Here is a 20,044-nt window from a genome sequence, read left to right as displayed (position 1 = left end):
AGGAGAGGGTGATGGGAGGGCTGTTTCTCTGGAGACACCCTTCTCAGTAGAAATCCCAGGGGTATTGCCCCAGGAAGAGAAATAGTGAGAATAGTAATTAAACTTCCATGGAACAATTGTTTACTGGAAGAAGCACAGAAGCTGCTCAGTGTCTCTCAGAAAGGCAGAGGCTAGACTATCCCTAGGTGCAGATGAAGTTGCCTCTGCCCTGAAATCAGCAGTCTATGGTGATTTACACCACAAGTGGTGGGAGGAGGGGTGTGGATAGACACCTTTCCTTTAAAGTACCCTTTTTCCTCTGTCCACAGTGGTGTTTAAAGGTAAGACCACGCCTTGCAAATATTGAAGCATCTGCATCATGCAGTATAATTAAGTTATCCTAAATGAAGCCTGAGACATCTTAATATCCCGAAGCAAGAAAACCTTCACTCTGCAGGCATCCTCCTCTCTTTTTCTCCATTTCCTCCTTCTTGTACACCTCTGCAGTTCCTGGAATGACAAGCCACATCATCGGCTGGCTGTAATTGCTAGAACTGTTCCCCCTAATGCTTTTGCCTTCTCCAATTGCATTAAACTGCATCTTTAGAGGTACAGCCCTGTTTATTCATGCAGCTCATGTGGAAGGGGAAAGAAATGCAGACTGCCTCTTCTCCCCTCTCCCTCCTTTGATTTGATGGGTGTGGCAGGTTTAAACCTTTGCAGCCGCTGGCTCTCTGGCGCTGGGGTGAGGAGGAGAGGATGGAACGGGAGGGAAGCCGTCGTCTATGGCTGGTGATGAATGGGACTCATCTCACCCACAAGTGGGAAACCTGCTTGCGGGTTATTGTTTAATCACTCATGCAATCTAATAGTGAGCACATACCCCCATAATGTCCATCTGTTCTAGAATGCAGCGCATGCAACACTTGCATTTCTAGCCACCTATCTCACTGCCCAGCCCTGTGTGTTACTGACTGCATCTCTCGCCAGCAGGAAAGGTTGAGTTCAGGTTCTCAGACATATCTCAACCCAGCTATAACATAGCTACCATAACTACCCAGAGGTAGTTATGCTACCTCTCAGATGATTATTTTGTGGGCTCAGATTCAGAGCTGCAGTCAGCTGTAGGCAGAAATGACAACACTTAGCTATCTACATCTCTCATGGGCGGGCACAGTCAGTCAGTCAAATACTTCACTCTTCACACTGGCATCGCACCCACAAGAAAGAATAATCTGCAAGGTATAAGCGTGTGAATATATTTATCTCTGAGGGGTGGGAGGACAGACACACACAGGCACACCTAGACACAAATGTGAAGAGATTTCTTCCATGCCCAAGCCTGTAATTACAACATTTTGCTCCTTAGCTGCCAAAAAGGCGGGACACCGGGGACTTCCCCTGAAAAATAATTTGAGGAGAGCTGCCTTTATTTTGGGAAGGAAACTCCTGCCAGTGCTGAAGAATCCATTCCATCTTTTTCTCTCAGTGAAAGGTCTGGGTGGGGACAGAGGAAGAGCACATGCTGAAAACCGAGGTCTCCCAGTCGAAGCTTTCTCTGGCGCATCATCAGCTTTCCCGAGCGAGCCGCTGTACTGCCAGTTTGGCAATTGCGCTGCGTATTCAGCTACGGGAGCAGCAGCTGGGCTCCGAGCCCACCACTATCCACGAATACGCTCAGGCAGGCGCAGTGGGGTGGCGCGGCTGCGGGAGGCTCGGGGAAGCATGTGCAAGGAGCGCACGGTGTGCCTGTGCGTATGCCCGTAGTAGCGAGGCGAGCGCTCGCAGAGCGGGGCCGTGCGCTGCCCGTGCACGCGCAGAGAGAGGGGTGTGTACCATGCGGAGGAGCCGTGCGGGAGCGGGCACACAGAGCTGCGTGCGAGCAAGGCACCTGCCTGGAATGCCGCGCATTCCTAAGTGCCACAGAACACAAAAAGAAACGAGTAAGCCCAGCGAGGTGTAAAGAACAGGTACATCAGAATGTCATTCGGGAGCTTTAATGCCCAACCTGCGATGGTACGGGCAGAATGATCCCTATTCCCCTGTAGCTCTTTTCTGACTCCAAAGAACCCCAGAGCTCCTACTTTATTTTAAAATTTGCCGTGCACCTCCACCCACTGCTCTGTCACTTTGCCTCCCTGTCTGCCTTCCTTCTCCTCCTCTGCTCTTTTCATCTCGTATTTGCCATCAGAACGTGCTCTGCTGGCTGACTGCGATGTGTTCCCCCCTCCCCAGCCTTCACCCCCTCCTCCCAGATTTTAGTGAGCATATCATTAATTGCAGAGCATTTGAAAAACCTGCATGAGGAAAAAACACAGGATGACGCAGGGTCTCTTTCTATCCCAATCACTTGCCCCTCCCCATTATTCAACAAATTTCTCCTTCGTTTGCTAACACACATCTCCATTCAGAAACACACTTTAACCTGAATCTTCTTTCAACCCCGTGCTGTTCACAGGAACTGTTCTGTTCTGTGAACAGAACACTGCAGCGCTATGCTGTAAAAGACACTGAAATTTATGCATATATAAAGAAAGTAACCAGTATGGTGCTGTGCCTGAGTTGAGTTTTGTGCTCAGAACAAGCACCAAAGCTCCTTGTCGCTACCTACAAATCCGTAATTCTTGGAAGTTTCTAAAATGCCTTGCAAAGATATCTAGGGTCAGTTCCTGCCTCAAAGTTCCAACTGCATAAATCCAGCATCCTCCCGAGGAAGTCCAAGAGGTTCAGCCAAAAAGGCTTTCTTAATCAGGAGCAGGTTTGGGCTTTCATACAAAATAAAAGGGGGAAGGGTGAGGGGGAAATGATCTAAGCAGCTTTTTCTTTTTTTTTTTTTCTGATTTCATTATCATTTTGGGCACAACAATTTTGACACTAAAAGGAGCCCCCACCCAAACCTTTTCATCATCTCAATTCCCTTATAGCAAAAGCCAGGCGGTACCAGGACAGAAAATGAGCGGGTTTCCAACAGGTTCACACCATGAGCTTCTCTTATCCCACCCGAGTTCGGAGCTAACAGAGGCGTGGTCCTCTGTCTCTTTACCAGCTGGTGCAGTTGTCTAACTGGTTGTACTATGAAGGGTATTGCAAAGAGGGTGACTCTCCCCCTCTTTAGGCTAATGCTTTTGTTATTATTTAATTGGATTTTTCACTGTAGCATAGGTTTAAAAAAAATCCTTCAGGTTAATTCTTGCTCAGATTGTTGCAAAACAAAAAAATGAATACACCTGTCCTCCGTGCCACCTCACAGCACAGGCACATAAAGCATCTCCCATTCATCAGAAACAGGAGCAATTGAGAGTATTCTGACCAGGGATCAAGGCTCACTGGGCATCCATTCCTTTTTGGCATACGATGGAGAATTGCTTCTTTTATCTCCAAGGTAGAGCCAGATCTCATCACGTTTCCTGCCAGCCGCAACACTCCCCACCCCCCCCCTCCGCCCCATCCACACCCTCAGAACCACAGACAGAAAACCCTAGGCAATATAACTGCCCCTATTAAAAAAAAAAAAAAAAAAAAAAAAAAAAAAAAAAAATAGAGGGGGGATTCTGGTAGCTCCCCCAAATGTGGATGTAGGCCACCCCCCTTCCCCACATCACCAGCCCCGGAAAGACAAAACAGTCACGTTGCAGGGTGTGAAAAGAACCTTCAGTCGCAAGATGCTAAAGAATTGCAAAATACACGTCTGCTGAAAGCGGCTGAAATTTCCACTCCTCTTACCCCAACCCCTACCCCAGCCCCTCACACACTCAGGCAGACACGCACCCCACGGACATCCAGCAGCCTGGGATGTTTCTCAACAGAAAGAAATATAAAAATCTTAAGCTCTACCTGTTTTGTTCTTCTCATACAGCACAGCATGATCGTATTGTCCCCTTCCTTCCTTCTTCTTCCTTCCTTCTCCTCTCTCCTTTTCCTCTTCTCTCTCTTATCTCTCCCCCCCACCCTCTCCACTCCCTCCCTCCCTCCCTCTCTCTCTCTCCCTCTCTCACTCGCTCACACACACATACACACACGAGCACACGCGCGCACACACACCAGGGCAGTTAGCAGCAACTGGAAGGTCCACAGCTATTGCTCATCACACATGCACACGCTGCCTCTCCCTGCCTCCCTCCCTACCCTTCCCAGAATTGTTCGCCAGCTCTCCCTGACTCGTCACCTCCCCACCCCACCCCCACCCCGGCAGCCACCCCCACCCCCCCAAGTCCCTCGCCAGCCTCATGAATAATTAAAATCTTCAATCTGGACCCAATTACCCAACGACTTCCCCACTGTACGGAGGCGACAGGGGAGAGGGGACACTGCGGGCTGCGAAGGGGTGGGGTGGGCTGGGGTGTGTCTGGGAGGCACCGGGCGAGGAGGGGACCGGGCGGCTGGGGAGCCCCTAGCCCTACTCCCACCACAACAGCCGAAGCCCCCTGGCCACGGCCAGGAGTGGAAATTATGAGTGAAGAAAGCATAAATCTTTGCTTGGGTGGGGTGGGGTGGCGTGGGCACGGAGGGAAGAAGAGGGAATGGAGGTACTGCCACGGCAGGCAGTATATGCCGTGCCCAGGTGATGTACCGTAGGTGGGAACTGCCAACTAAACGGGAACTGGTAAATGTGTTAAAATGGCTGTTAAAAATCCCTCTCTCCAGCACACTCACAAACATACATGCACGTGCTGCCTTCTCCATATGTGCAGGCATAAATGAGTGAATAGTGATGTCCTGCAGCACTGAATGGGACAACTTTCTCCCTTGTTCCCTCAGTCCATCCCACAGATCTTCCACAGGCACAGAAAACAATACTCCTGCAAGACCTTTTTTTTTTTTCCCCCCCAAACACACAGAAATCATCCCTTTTCCTTCCGTATAGATCTCAATTAATTTCCGTGTCCAAGTAATTTCTACCCCTATTGATCTCTGCCTGCAAATTGCTGCGAACTATTGCAAGGCAGATGTGCATGTTCACACACAGAGGCACTCTCCATGCACGTGTGGGAGCAGGAGTGCATGGGTCTGCATGCACAGGAGATCATGGCAATGCAGGAGCCCCAGCAAACATTAATGCATACATGCACTCACTCCCAAGCACACGTATGAAAAGTTATAGTGCCATGTTTTCTCAGAATATACATGAGCTGGATAGCTGCTATCTGTCATTGGGAAAAAATATCCCAGACAACAGTTAAACCAAAGTGTGACAATGTTGAGTATGTTAAAAATATGTTTTTTTAATTGCTGGATTTTTAGGATTTCACTGACCATTTACTTATTTCACTTACTGAGTCTGGGAGGCACAGTCAGATGCTGTTCTCTATTTAGCACTAAGGTCATTACATCAGCTTCTCTGCCACACCATGGAGTTACTTCTAATGTATTTTTAATATAAAACTGCCTGTAAAAGAGAAGAAAAATTGTCCTAGGTTATTACTAAGGTCTTTGCTCCTTAATTACATCTAAATACATTATTAACACAAATATTCATGCATGCGTGCACGCTTATACAAATAAATGCATACGTATATAAATACGGTTTCTGGAATACCCCTCAGTACAGACTCCTACATAATCATATCCTGTTGCTATGATATCATTGCAGTTCCAGTACACCATTTATTTTAAGAAAAGCAAACAGCATTTCAAAGAAAATATAGCTAGCTATCTACATCTGTGTGCAATTTAAGGAAGTGTATTTTGGGGTCAAGAAGGTGTCAGCATTAGTCCTGGGTTACAGACTAGAAAAAGAAAATAATGATATGGTAATGACATTCAGAGAAGTTACTAAACTGGGAAGAGTTGCAAGTACCAGCTGACACAGAAGTAGACCAAAGGATTAAGTAACAAAAATCAGATTCAGCTTCAGAAAAAGCATGCAGAGAAAAAGAAGGCAAACTGTGCAATCATAAAAGAAGACAGGTAAGAAGTGGAGTAGTAGAAAGCAGTGGACATCACGTTTGAGGAAGAGATCTCTGTGACGTATGTCGCTGCTGACAACACCATGCCAAGGCACTGAGGAGCAGTGCAATGGCATTTTCAATTATACCTGAGGGACTTAGTAGCCTCTGCCTTGGCCTCTGGAGTTGCTGGGGGCTCATCTCCATGACGGAGAGAGGGTGTCATGAGCTTGTGGGCACTTGCCAACCCACATGGCTGTTCCCCATGCCCTTGGAGATGGGAATTCCCTGGTCAAACGTGTCTGAGAGCTTCAACCAGGTCTCCCTTTGGTGACAATGAAGAGAAATGGGAACTTTGAGGGTGTGACTCAAATCATCCTAAAGCAGAAGCCTAAACTAGGTCAGACAAATCATGCTTCAGAAGTGTTTTGGAAGCTTAATTTTCTTCCTACTGACAAGGCCTTTTTAGGGAACCTCCCTATGCTAGGGAGCCCTGATGAGGAAAGCCTTCCCAGCCCCCACCTTTCTCAGACACCCACCTCGAGAGGGAGCAGGCTGGCAGCAGAACTGTGCTGGTGCAGTCAGGGAGGGTCAGGCCATTTTCCTGTGCTCACCCAGGGCAGTTGCTCACCGCTATCAGTCACAGCCAAAGGCAGAGCCAGCTCTCTTCATGCCCAGCCCCACAAGCACTGTACACTCCAGTTTATTGCAAGTAACTTTTGGCACATAGACAAAACCTCCTTAATGTGTTCCCCAAACATACAGACTCAGTGGTGAGTAACTTAGAGGTCTGCAGGCTCATATCCATGTTTCCTCTGAATTAATCTCGTTACAGAGAAGAGCCATACATTGAAACCTGAATTTTCAGGGCACGTCAGTTCCTAACACCACTGTCTTTCAAATCAGGACCCTTTAAGTATATTTAAAAGTTGGATCTGAAATTATTCAGCAAATTATATGGTTCTGAAAATCATATCTCAGCATCCCTTGCCTTGCCATTTTGGCTGTTTTCACTTAATACTGTAAAGTAAATTATCTCATAACACAGCAGGAAGAAAGGACAAGTCCACAGCAAAGAAAAGGCCAAAGAGAATGAGAGGGAAATAAAGGCACAAACTTCATCCTGGAAGTAATGAAAATCAGAAGCAAAAATTAAAGGAAGAAGAATAGGTGAATCTCCATCTCTTTAAGTGCCCAATTGAAAATGGGATGCTTTCATCCAAATGATACCTTTGTCTCTTCAGGGCACTGCCAGCTCTGGCTCATTTAGCACTCCTTCGGAGTCACAGGATAACACTGCATCACGCAGTGTACATATGCCCTGAAAGGCCCCTTTGACCTTGGCTTTTGAATCTACACAACTAAAAGGAAGGGCAATTCCAAAGAACAACATGAATGGGGGACCAGGGAAGTGAGCTAGAAGAAGGTGGTGAACAATGACCATAGATTTTAAAAGCTTCATCTGTGAGACTTGACTGAATGACAGCTGAGGAGGTGGAGAAGTGTGATATCTTCAAAAGCTGCAAGCCTCTAGAAGGGAATCATTTGGAATGATACACACTCCAAAACACTGTTTTGCTGAATGTTGCATGTTGCTTCACCATGAAGGCAGGTATGGTTCATATAAAGTAATTAATATGGTGACTCCTTTAATTCAAAGTCATATCTTTAATTTAAAAGGGTAAAGATCATTTCAAAGTAACAAGACTTATTAGTGGTTATTACAAAATAAGGTGGGTGGAGTAAGAGACACAAAACTGTGCTTTTAAAGCCTGTTCAGTTCTGCTGCAAGGTTACCCCAGCAGCTTGAGGTCCCTATAGATTGAAAGAAAAAGTATCTTCAGTCCAGCCACTAATTTCGGTTCAATAGCAAGACATCAGATTCAGTTTCATTTTGAAGAAGCATATAGTTCCAACCTGCTCCTGGACTGTAATCAGGTTGATTTCCTGGCCAAACAAAACTAAATGAAACCAAGAGGAAAACAGTTTGCCTATAGGAGCTGTCCCAATGGTAACCATACTAAACTGAAGAGGCGTCTCTTTGAGAGAAGTACTGTGAAAGTCCTGTTACTAGGGATATTTAAAGCTTCGGTAAAAACAGCTCCGAAGTGAGCGACTTGCTTTCATTGGGAGATAGACTGGGTTTTCTCTCTATTCATATGTTCCACATATAGCTGTAACCTTGCCTTTTGTTAGCCAACTTTCAAGCTGGTGGGGAAAAAGCCAATTTTTAAAAGATTTTTTTGTATTCTCATTTGAATAGACATTCCTGAAAATCCCACTGTGGGACCACTTGTAATTTCAGTCTCCTCAGTGCTTTGCAGCTCTGGTCTCATTTGGCCTCACTTTCAGTCATCTATGTCTTAGTGACAAAAAGCAGTGCAGTGCAACACTACAACCAAACCAATCTTTTCTAAATGATTTAGACATGGTCATGAATCTCCTTGGAGGAGTACCCATTTTTCAGTATAAGGATCACTTATGTCAATTTACCTTGGATTTCACTTAATCCTGAATTATTAATATTATAAAACGAGAGCCTAGTTTATTTTTACCTAAGACTGAAATAAGAGGCTTTAAAGCCATGATTTTCAAAGCCACAATGCCACTTACTCTTGCAGAGAACGCTTCAGAAAATGCCAGTCCAGGAATGCTCAAAATAATTGTGTCTTTAATGACTGCTGGGTTACTTATCCTGGACAATACTGAGCTCACATGACATTAGCACCTGTTGCCATCAAGCTAGTCACAAGGATGTGCACAGGTGCTCTGCGTTTATTCCCTGTGATTTCCATTTTTCTTCCCATGCCTGCACAGCTGGGTTCACAGCACTGAAGACACCTGACTTTACAAAATCACACATAATAAGAAATGGTTTCAATAATTTCCCTGTTTTCATCATTTTAGAAAAACATGTTTTCTGTAAATCGTGTGGTGTATATGCACTAGAATACCTGGGTAAAAGCAAGGGGAGAATAATTTTAACATGCACAAAGAATGATCTGAACAACCCCTGGGTCAATGTTAATTATTATTCAGCTTCAGAATAATCAAAAATTCAAACATAACAGTTAAATCCCAGCACAGCTTAGTGTTGAAACTGTAACTCTTCAATAAAATGAAATCTCATCTGCTTGTCTGTCAAAAAGAAAAATGTTACCACAGAAAGCAGTCAACCTATCAGCTATTATTCTCAGTGTAGTTCTAGTTTGCCATGGGGGAATGTGATACTTTACAAGCCAAACCAAATGTGAGACAGGATGACCCAGGAAGCCCCTTTCTTCTTCTCCAGGGACCCTTCAGTATGTGCTGTTGTACACAGGCTCAGAAAAGCAAGCTTTGAACAAGAATCAGTGTCAACCAGGAGCTCAGCATGGGCCAATTTACCCTGCTTCTCAGGCTGGCCACAGCCTTCACTCTAAGTCCTGCAGTGCCATGGCAAGTTGCTGTCAGTATCCAGGCTCACACCTCACAGTGCCAGTGGCTGTGCTGTTCCATGCTGTGGGGTGTGATGGGGCTGAGATGGACACAAACGCTGAGGTGTGAGTCCCACACACTGACTGCATACATGACTGGAGAAGGAAAGTCCATCCAGTTCTGATTTACTCCCCTCCTGGCTTCCTCTGGTGATATATTGGCATTCCCCTGGCACTGCAGTGCTGAACAGGGGAGCTGCCCAGTGATACCAGTATGATGACATGAGAGCACTGTGGTGTGAGGCACAATTTCCTGAGCCTGCTTTGGACCACCTGGTCCTGCTTTGCATGTGCTCTCAATGCCTCTCATTGAGGATGGGGACGATGACCTGGATGCTTCAGCATTGGGAGGAAGAGGGGGCAGAGACAGGCTCATCCTCCTTCTTTGCTGTCCCCTCAGCTGGCCAGATTCCTTCTTCTCTCCAGCATAAGAGCTGACTTGAGCTGAAGCAGCCTGCATGAGGTAAGGTACATGGGCCACCTTGGACACAGATAGGAAATTAATGAGAGGGAACAACTATGGCCTTAACTGGCACTTCAGTGTCACCTGTGGAGTGAAGTTTCCAGAGATGAAGGACACCCAACAGGCCAAATCTGCCTTTCAGGAAAGGGATTTAAAATTTCTAATCATGGTCATGCTTCACTCACAGGCACATGGTGACCAGGCCACACATTGATCAGGATCAGTGATAGAAGATAGAAGCAAACTCTAAAACATAGACTATTAATGGATGTAGGAAATATTTGTATTGGAACAGAACCCTTTCACTTATCTGCAGCTGAACAGTTAGAGCAGCAAAGATCTACCAAGAATTAAAAGAGCAGGAAAACTGTAAACATCCACTTGCCTTTAAGGCCCTAAAAATACTCTCTCCTTGCCATGACTTCATTTAGTTTAGCCACAAGATACCCACTGAGAGGAAAGAGCAAAGTCCAGATCCCTCAGTCTGCCAGAGACACATGATATATGCAGAGGATTGTTCCCTTGCAGTAGGATCCTCAACACAAAACTCACTGCATCTGATTGAAGTGGAAGAGCTCCCCAGTCCAAAATGCAGAGCACAGGGCTTGGACAGAGAATGGGTCATAGTTCACTCTCATCACACCTAAAATTTTGTTACAATTAAAAGAGTTCTACATTATCAGATCCACACCATACCCAACCTTCTTAAGAGTGCCCTGGTACAGCAATTATTATTTCTTTTCCAAGACCTCACTGTTAGCCAAAGGAATTCATCCCAGAGGGCAGGAAACACAGATGGAATTTTATTAAGAGTCCAGGTCTGTGCAGGCAGGAATCCAAATCTGCTGCCCCGTGCATGGAAACTGCATTACAGCAAAGGGCCCTGTTTTAGCTCCGCTCTACAGGATACGATACCAAGCTATGTTCTGGACTGTGATTTTCTGGAGGTTTAGGAGTTGCTCCAAGCATAATGGTGAATTTTCAATGTAAATCTGAGGGATTAGCTCCTTCCCCAAGCAATTCTGGTGGCAAGGAGAAAACAAAACTTTCTGGAGAAGGGTAGCCTAATTTCTCAAAGTAGTCCTACTCACTACCTGACATAACTGTTCTGTACAACAAAGTGCTATATCCCATGCATGCCTGGCACTGTGACATGCTAGAGAAGCATGTGACATGCTGCCAGTCTTAGTTCCCCCCTGCTGAACCCCTTTCTTTGCCCTACAACCTGCATGCACAATTCACTCTGCTTGTCCCTGGTGTAGTTGCCACCCAGAGCTGTCAGTCCCCTCTGTCCAGTAGCTGAGGCACAACCTGACACAAATAGAGGCCAGAGAGGGTTTCTGAGCCTGCAGGAGGCAGCAGGAAGCAGCAAGGGAGGTGATGAGGACCCACAGTCAAGCACACAGAGACCTTTATGCCTGGTAATGACACAGCAGATGCAGGGCTCAGTGGAGGGGGAAAGGTCTCCTTCAGCTTGAGGGAGAAAGGAGGAAAAAGGCATTCATTCATTTACCACTTACATCAGAGAGGACAAGCATGCTGACCGAGATGGTCTTCTCATGTGTGTTCATTTCAGTGGAGTCAAGTTTAAATTTATTTTAATAACGTATGGTATAAAATTTGAAGGGTACTACTTCTGTGTTGCCCTAATTTATTCAGCTAGAGAGGAGGAAAAAGAAGTTCATTCTCTGTTTGTTATGAAAGCTAAGCTCAAATATGAACAATGTTCCATAGTAAATGATGGAGAGTTTGACAATCTTATCTGTATCATATCATCATATATTGAAAGGTTCTATTGTTAAGAATACCTACAAGAGAATACAATTTTATCTGCTTCGGGAAGTGTAATTCTGAGCTTTCTCATTTTAGAGTTCTTTTCAAGTCAGGGATCTGTGTTAGGTCTTTGTAAAGTTAGAAAAGCAAATTATGTATGTCCAGCTTTCTCAAAATTAGTCACAGTTCAAAAATAACACTGCCATTGCCTGGGGTACATCAAAAGCAGCGTGGCTAGGAGGGCAAGGGTGGGGATTCTGCCCCTCTACTCTGCTCTGTGAGATCCCACCTGCAGTACTGCACCCAGCTCTGAGGTCCTCGGCACAGGAGAGACATTGACCTATTGGAACGAGCCCAGAGATGGTTGGAAGGATGGAACACCTCTCCTATAAGGCAGGCTGAAAGAGCTGGGATTGTTCAGCCAGGAGAAGAGAAGGCTTCATGGTGACATAATTGTGGCCTTCCAGTACCAGAAAAGAGCCTGCAAGAAAGATGGAGAAGGACTTTTAAAAAGGGCATGTAATGACAAGATAAGTGGGAATGGTTTCAAACTGAGAGTAGGTTTACATTGGGTACTACGAAGAAATTCTTTAATGTGTAAGTGATGAAGCACTGGAAGACGTTTGCCAAAGAATGTGTGGATGCCCCATCACTGGAAGTGTTCAGTGCCAGGTTGGATGGGGCTTGGAGCAACCTGATCTAGTAGAAGGTGTCTCTGCCTGTGTCAGGGATTTGGAACTAGATGACTTTTAAGATCCCTTCCAATCCAAATCATTCTATGATTCCATTCAAGAACAGCATTGAGTTCTGCCTAAAATTTTATATGTCATTAATTTCCTTCTTAAGGTTAAAAGCTTAAAAGCAAAATAAATCAGAGAAAACAACACAACAGTCAGTCCTCAGGCAACACGAAACACAAAAATGTAGCAACCTAACAGTGTCAGGTAATCTCCATGTTGCACATGATACAGGCCAGGCCCTTCCCTGCTTAGCTGTCAGCCATTAACAAGGAATGTTAAAATGTTTAAATGGCAGCATGGCCATTTTCATTTTTGCATTAAGCTCAGTGGTTACCAAGCCATGGTTTGAGGTTTGGTGATGCCCTCAAGGTCTTCCAGCATTTCTTGTAACCCTTGGGAACTAATAGTCTAAAACAGCCCAACAGGGAGAAGAAAGCTGCTGAAGCACAGAACTCATTTAGTATTGTTGCTTAGAAGCCAGTGAAGGTTATTAATTCTTAGATCTTTGGCAAAAAATGCCTCCTTTGTATGTTTAGTCATCCAAGAAGTCAAAATGATCTCCCAAAGGATGCTGAGCTACTCTGTCTGACTTAATTTTGATCATACTGTGCCCACTGAAAATGGGACTTTGCTGGATCTCCCTTTTACCATTTCGTCAAACTCCTGCAGGCTCTTATTTGATCTTCTTCACACACAGTGCAACCTCACTGGCCCAAAATTTGTCTCATTATTTCCCAGGACATCAACAGATCCTGTCTGTGTAAGTACACAGGTGTCATAACCCAGGAAAATGAAAGGATGATTTTGTACTTCGAAAAGTTATGTCATGTTATTTCAGCATTAAAGCCCTGTTCCTCTACACACAACACATTTAGGAAGCATTTGTTTTATCTTCATTGACTTAAAACTGATCTTAAATCCTATTTTACTGTCACTTCCTATAACATTCTATTGTACAATACTTTCTGTCTTTCTTGTAGCAGTGAGATAATCTACATATCAAAGTTGTTTGTGCTGGACATGTAATTTCATCTAAACTGAAAATTTCACCACAGTTTCTACAAAGACATTATTAAAAGGCATAAGAGATGATAAATCTTCCTACCCTCTCCTGAAATACTATTAAGTAGACAGAAATTGTACTTGGAAGTCACACTCTGCTTTTCAACCCCCAAAAGCAAAATTCATTAATGATAGTGAAGATTTAAAATTCTTTCATTATCTCCAATGCAATAACACATTTCTGTAAAATATATCCAAACATTCCAATCATAAATCCATGGGGGATTTGTTTGCTTTGTTTTGTTGTGGGTTTTTTTGCTTGTTTTGGTTTGGAATTTTCTGTTTGTTTGTTTTGATTAATTGAAAATTTTTGGATCTGCTGTGGATTCTAAGATCCTTCTTCCTTCTTCCTAGGAAGTAAATCCATAGAAGTATCAAAGTTAGAAATCCTCAAACTGTCCAAAATAAGCCTTGATAAATATTACTTTATAATTTAAAGTAATTTAAAATTATAATTTATTTATAATTTAAAATTTGGATGCAGAACCACTCGCTTTCAGTTTTTCAAATTTCTTTGCAACATCCGAATGAACCCAATTCAGTTAACACCATTGCTGACTTCAGTCACACTTTGTTCTCTCCTCAATCACCACAGTCAAGGGCCTAATAGACTCTGCTGCTTTCTCCTGGTCCTGGTGTTCAGTTGCTCTTAAGTAAAGCTTAAAGTAAATCAACATTATCTCCTGAAATAAATAGATATTTTCATAGACTTCAGGAAACAATTCTTTAACAAGAACATGCATAAAGCTGAGCAACAACAACATTTTCTCAATGTATGCACTTTTATGCCCTGGCGATAGCACTATCCATTTTTGTAAGGCTTAGTCCAGAGTTCATATCATTTAAAAGCTATATACTTTCACTGCAGTGTTTAGAAAGCACTCACTCCTTTCTTTTACAATTTCAAATAGTTCCATATCTTTTTTTCACGGCAGCAATGTATTTACTGCTCCTAACATGCTTTGGGACCTTGATAAATTTACTTCAGTTTTTCAATTACCACATTCCTAAAGAAGAAAACAAAATCCTCACTGATCTTTAAGTCTCTTTGAAATACATCATAGTTCATCTTTGTTATTAGTCTGCCAAACATATCCACGGTTAAGGTAATTAACATTACTGGATGTGATGAAGACACTTTTTGAAATATCTCAAATCTGATTCTTTTGAAGTCATATGTGGAAAATCTCTCATTCTCGGACCCCATGGTACAAGTCCCAACCAGTATCCCCCAAGCTACCCCATGTACTTAATATTTCCCCTCTACTGTACTTTTAATAAACTCTCCCTGACACAGCCATCTCCTTGAACCTGTATGGCTCCTTCATTTGTCTCCTATGACCCTTAATAACTTCTTTTGGCCTATCCATAAGGGAAGAAACAGAACTTGCTATGGCTCTTTCAGAATTAAGTGTCTGCTGATTAATCAGACACTCTCTACCTCAGAAAATATCAGAGCTGAAAACTGTTACAGGCTGGAAGAGTGTCTGGGAGAAGCATCTTTGCTGGTTTTTTTATTGCTTCTCTCCATCCCTAGTTTTGGCTCCTGAATAAAGACAGTGAACTAGATGGACCTTTGGTCTACACAGAGATAGTCATTCTCAAGCTGCTAAAGAGAGTGAGTAATATTTGATTTTCCCTGCCTCTCCTTCACTATTTTGAATCTTTCTCTGCCATCTACCCAGAGATGATATTTATTAAACTCTTGGAGAGTGAGCTATCTTTGTGACTGCTGTCTTCTTGTCAGACATGGGTGGGATGAGATAGTGAGTTGAAGTTTCCTCATGACAGGGACAGACTGCCATTCTGAGTCAGCAGAATCACCAGTATGTTGGGTAGGTTTCTTTGCTAATGCTAACTTTTAGTATAAGTTGCTCCACAGATGAGTTTCCAAATCAAATAGTATTTCAGACCTATCAGAAACTAGCCCCAAAGCAGCTGTCTGCAAACATATTCCTTCTGCAATTTCTGGACTTCCGAGCTGTTACTGGGCAGCAATATTTAACGCAAACCTGTGGTGTAGGGCTCATTCAGACAAGGATGTGTGTGATGCCTGTGGTAGCAAAGAACTGCTCTGAGCTGCAGCACTGTTAGAGCTCAAAACACCCATCTAGGCTTTCCTACACAGCAGGAAGCAGTCACACAGCCATGCAAGTAAATTACAGGCTTATCATTCCTCATTCAAGCTTCAGCACAGTCATTCAGCAGAATCCCCATGGCCCTACAGCAAGATTACAGCAATATAGTGGTTAAAACTGCACTATGCATTTGTGCTTCACCTTTTTTATTGCCCCTGCTCTGTCACTTTGCTTCATGGTTATTCAACAGGTGCCCTTTGAATAAGGAGCATGCGGCACAGAGATGACTGGCAGACAAGGCAGTAGAAAAGAGCAGTCTAGGAAGCAGTTGTGCTTATTATAAAGGGCAGCTAACTGATTCATCAATGCCCTCCCCAGAAAACCATGCCATATAAATGTTATTTTGAAATTAGCCTTGTGCTATAAGGAGAATTAGTTGGCATGCTTGAAGTGTGAATGCCTAATGTCCTCTCTCCCTAAAGGAAGATAGGTTGCAGGTATTTTTGCCCTCCAGCTTCATGGTGCATGGCTTCAACTCAGTTTATGATGTGTGCTCCAAGGCCATTTTTTTTTCAGTCAGTTCTAGTTTAAAAGAATTAGCAGGATTTTTATTCTCCAGTGTTAGACTGGTACTCTGACTCTGACTCTCACCCAGTGCTGGAGGAGGAAGGCAAAAAAATAGTATTGCAATCCAGCATAAGATACTGCAAAAGGAAGAGTTAGGAACTAGGGTTGCTTCCTTTTGTAGGTCTTGCAAGGAAAAACAGCAGATCTGCCAGGCTACAGATTGCTGTGTGAGCATGCAGTGAGGTTGGAAGAGCATATGGCAGGAGTGGCTGCCTGGCTGAAGTGTACCTATTGCCAGCCCTGTCATTCAGGGCTGTGGAGACAAGATAAAGCTTTATTTTAGTGCCCTGACAGCTGACAGGAACTTGTCACATTGCAGAAGCTGCTGAATCTCAAGTCAGGGGAAGAAGGGGAAGAGGAGAGAAATCAAAAGCCATCTCATACTTGGTGCACACTTGTCTAGTTTCTGGGAGACAATAGATAGGGTGAAAGTCTCTCATGTATTCTGTGCACACAGTCCCTAGCACTAAAGAGTGGTAACAAATGCAAGAAGGACACAGCAGAAAAAGGTGCTAGAAGAATCTGGGCCGTACTTTATTTCATGTTATACCCTCTTTTCAAAAGACACGGGGAATCTCTTGCTGTTTGGCATGGGTAAAACTGCTCTGAGATTTCCCTGTAACTACTGAAAATGGAGAAGAATCCCTGGCAGAATCCTCCTTGCAGTGTTCCTGATAAGTGTAGAGTTCATTTCCACAGATCCAGAGATGGGAGATGAGGAGGAAGAGCAGGGTTTTGGGGAAAAAAACTGCAAAATCAGTAACAGTTATTGGGCTGGAAACATAAACACTGCAGTGTTTTATTTAAAAATTTCTGCAGACTGCAGATAGTTTCTGCAAGTGCATTTAGGAAAAAAGGGACTAAATAAAAAAGAAAGTCCCATAGGACAGTTCTGCCTAGCTTTTTGAGCTAATCTTTCTCTCTATTTTGTTTTAGTCACATGATTTAGACACAGACCCTCTACAGAGTATTCCAACAACAGCTTCCACTACCTTTACTGTTTATTCCAGATAATTCATCACATAATAGGTTTTAGGCTGTGGGCACTGCTGTATCACTTCCATTCTCAGCAAACATGCAGCCTTTTTCCCCACCAAACCTAGTAGAAATGTCTCCGTATGGTGTTCTGCATCTTATCAGATCACACCTGAAGGCTGCTGGTTCCTTGAGGCAGGAATCCTCCTTTAGACAACACTAGATACAATGCTGGTGTGAGACAGATGTGTCAGCTCCTCTCATCTGTTAACACAATTGCGAATAAAAAGACAAATCTGACCTGGATTTCAGTGGCAATCAGGACTAAATGCTAGATTCAGATCCAGTGAGCAAGGCATTTTAGTCAGATTTATGTACCTTTCTTGGAATATAATGCCCTTAAAAACAGAATCTGGATTCACTTCTCATTGACATGCTGTGTCAATGACACATCTTCTTAATGTGCTGTGGGTGCCTGGTTGTTCCTCATGTTTCCTCTGGCTCCACACAATAAAACACCTTTTGAACAAGAACACGTCTTGGAAGATGAATAAACTCAGTTTGTGCTTGAAACATTTAAGAAGTGTAGGAAAGAAGGCAAAAGAAATCTGCCAGTATGGCTGGAAGAGAAGCTTATCTTGCCTTGTCTGGATTCACTTTGGTTTTCCTCTCCAGCTTCTTCCCATCATTTGCTGCACCAATGTATCCCTGAGGATGCTGACCGCAGAACAATATGCTGCAAAGATGATTACAGTCTAAAAAGGAAAAGAAAACCCTGTCACTATGATTGTTATGGGTTTTAGCTTTTCACACTTAATCCTTTAATTGGTCTTTCTGGCAAGAAGAATTCGATACTTGGCTTTATTGCTGCATGGATGAGCCCTATTGCAAATCCCATTGGGATAAAGTTACAGTCATTTGGCAGTAAGAAGATCCATAGCAACCTCTCAAAAGCCTACCCAGAGGATTCCTTGTTGACATCACAGTCTCTGTGTGATGTCATAAAGCCTCCTAGAAGATGAAACAAGACAAAAAAAGAAGCAGGACCTCTGGATATTTGATGAGATTGAGTCTAGCCCTTACTCCACTATTGTACATATCAAGAGTTATGTCAAAGAAGAGTTTGGGTCTTGGCTTTCAGCCAGAACATTGATGAAGACAGAATGCAGAATAAGAAGGTTGAACCGGCTATATGCACAGTAAAAAACATATTGTAAAAGGTGTTGAGTGTGCTGGACCAGAGGGGCAAAGAACATTATAGTGAGCCATTTGGGCAGACCCAGATGAGGGCTAAGCCACCTGAGCAACAGACTCTTTGGATGAGAGAGCTTTGTCTTATGGAAATACCCAAGTAAGTTACCTTGGAACCTTCCTGCTAAACATCTCAGTGAAATTTAATCTCCCGTGTCCCAGGCCAAGAGTGACAGCAGCTTGATTGCATTCCAAATGAGCAGCCCTTGAGGTATGAAATAGTGAAACAACATCATTTAGACTAAAATAAAACATGGGAGCTCTGATTCACAGTCCTATTCATTAATGACTAGTAACTTTCTCCCCCAAGAGAATGAGAAGGATTAAAATCATTGCAGTGGGTACAATCCATGACAGGAGTGTAATTTCTTCTGAGTTAAGTTTCTGAATAGAAACCTAAAGGCTTGTCCCTAACAGCCCTTTTCAAGTCAGTCAATTTGTACTGATGTAACTAATGAGACGTCTGGACCCATCATCATGAAAAGAGAGCAGATTAACACCTATGAAGCTAAAAATAAAAGCGTCACCTCTGAGGTTGGGCCCATGGTGCTTATTACAAGGGGTGGGGTAGGATTGTCAGAGCTGTGCGTCCATCGTGGATGTCACCATGGCACACCCACGCCAACATCTCCACGGAGACATAGCACATTTCTAGCTCCTGCATCACCAACTTGTTGCCAAGGAAACAAGAGGATGCAAAATTAAAAAAAAAAAAATAAAAAGAAGAAAAAAATTCTCAATGACATTCAATTTTGAGACAGTCAAGAAACCCCTGAAAGGGATTCTGAACTGCCTGAGAAGGAAATGGAAATTGGGCTTCTAATTACAAATTCTCAACCAACTCGTTTTTATTCCCTGGTTATTCTGTCTGCTCACGTCACTGTCTTCTTGCCATTCTCTGTCTACAGAGGTACGAATGCCAGACACCAGTGAAAAGAGAATCAGAAAGAGCTTTCCTGGAGTGGAGGGAGGGAGGGAGGGAGGGAGGGAGGGAGGGAGGGAGGGAGGGAGGGAGGGAGAGAGAGCAGGGGAGGAGGTTACTCAATACAAGCAATAGTGGAGATTCCATAACTCAAAGGAAGGTGGTGGACAGAAGCTGCAGAAAGGGAAATGTGTGGAAAAAAAAGCAGAGTAGGAGAGAAGGGTTCTGTGAGAAGGGAATATGTGCAGTTGGCAGGTGCGGGTGTACACATGTATATCTACACCAAACACATGTGTATTTTTATATATACAGCTGAGAAGGTACATGTGCATACAAAGGTGTACCAAAATCTACACTGAGCTGTGTACCCCCCATTAAGTTGACATAGAAATCAAGCAACTAAACAAGAGTGTGTCTTTTAATTTTGTTTCTTTTAACCATTGTAGCACTAGATTTACAAGTTTTTTCCACAACCAAAAAAAGCTATAAATCTGCATCTCTTTTTAAATGACAGCCAGAACTTTCATGGAACCACCTGACTCTAGGAGCTGTGGCTTTGCAAAAAAGGAGAAAATGTAAGAAGAATCACAAGAAGGTGCTGACAGGTGGCAAACCTGGCAGTGCACATAAACACAAGAGCACATAAGAGAACCAGCAAAGTGCATGACAGTATGAAGGGGAGGATGCGTTGGGTGTTACTGTGCAGAGACACACAGCCACCTAGACAAGATGTGCCAGTGTTGTGTAAGCATAGCAGAGCCACAATCCTCGACCACTGAAACCTGCACAGTCTTGAGTTAGACAGCCTTGTTC

General features: G+C 43.6%; 1 protein-coding gene and 2 long non-coding RNA genes across 3 annotated transcripts in view; all 3 read right to left on the bottom strand.

Moving 5' to 3' along the window:
- Positions 1 to 3,908, bottom strand: part of GAP43 (growth associated protein 43) — a 58,001-nt gene extending 54,093 nt beyond the window's left edge. Inside the window, exon 1 of the mRNA XM_053971230.1 lies at positions 3,814 to 3,908. Within this exon, the coding sequence (XP_053827205.1) occupies positions 3,814 to 3,843 (30 nt within the window). The 5' untranslated portion in view covers positions 3,844 to 3,908. The remainder of the gene's footprint in view (positions 1 to 3,813) is intronic.
- Positions 3,909 to 17,066: 13,158 nt separating this feature from the next.
- Positions 17,067 to 17,498, bottom strand: LOC128803891 (uncharacterized). The gene is made up of 2 exons (XR_008435864.1): positions 17,437 to 17,498; positions 17,067 to 17,322 (listed from the first exon to the last, which is right to left on the bottom strand). It is a non-coding gene; the product is annotated as an uncharacterized LOC128803891 (long non-coding RNA).
- Positions 17,499 to 17,704: 206 nt separating this feature from the next.
- LOC128803892 (uncharacterized) lies at positions 17,705 to 18,951 on the bottom strand. The gene is made up of 3 exons (XR_008435865.1): positions 18,837 to 18,951; positions 18,419 to 18,514; positions 17,705 to 17,813 (listed from the first exon to the last, which is right to left on the bottom strand). It is a non-coding gene; the product is annotated as an uncharacterized LOC128803892 (long non-coding RNA).
- Between the last annotated feature and the right edge of the window lie 1,093 nt (positions 18,952 to 20,044).

This window comes from Vidua macroura, chromosome 2 (assembly GCF_024509145.1).
Source record: "Vidua macroura isolate BioBank_ID:100142 chromosome 2, ASM2450914v1, whole genome shotgun sequence".
Taxonomy (NCBI): domain Eukaryota; kingdom Metazoa; phylum Chordata; class Aves; order Passeriformes; family Viduidae; genus Vidua; species Vidua macroura.
This window is presented reverse-complemented; position numbering and strand designations above follow the sequence as displayed.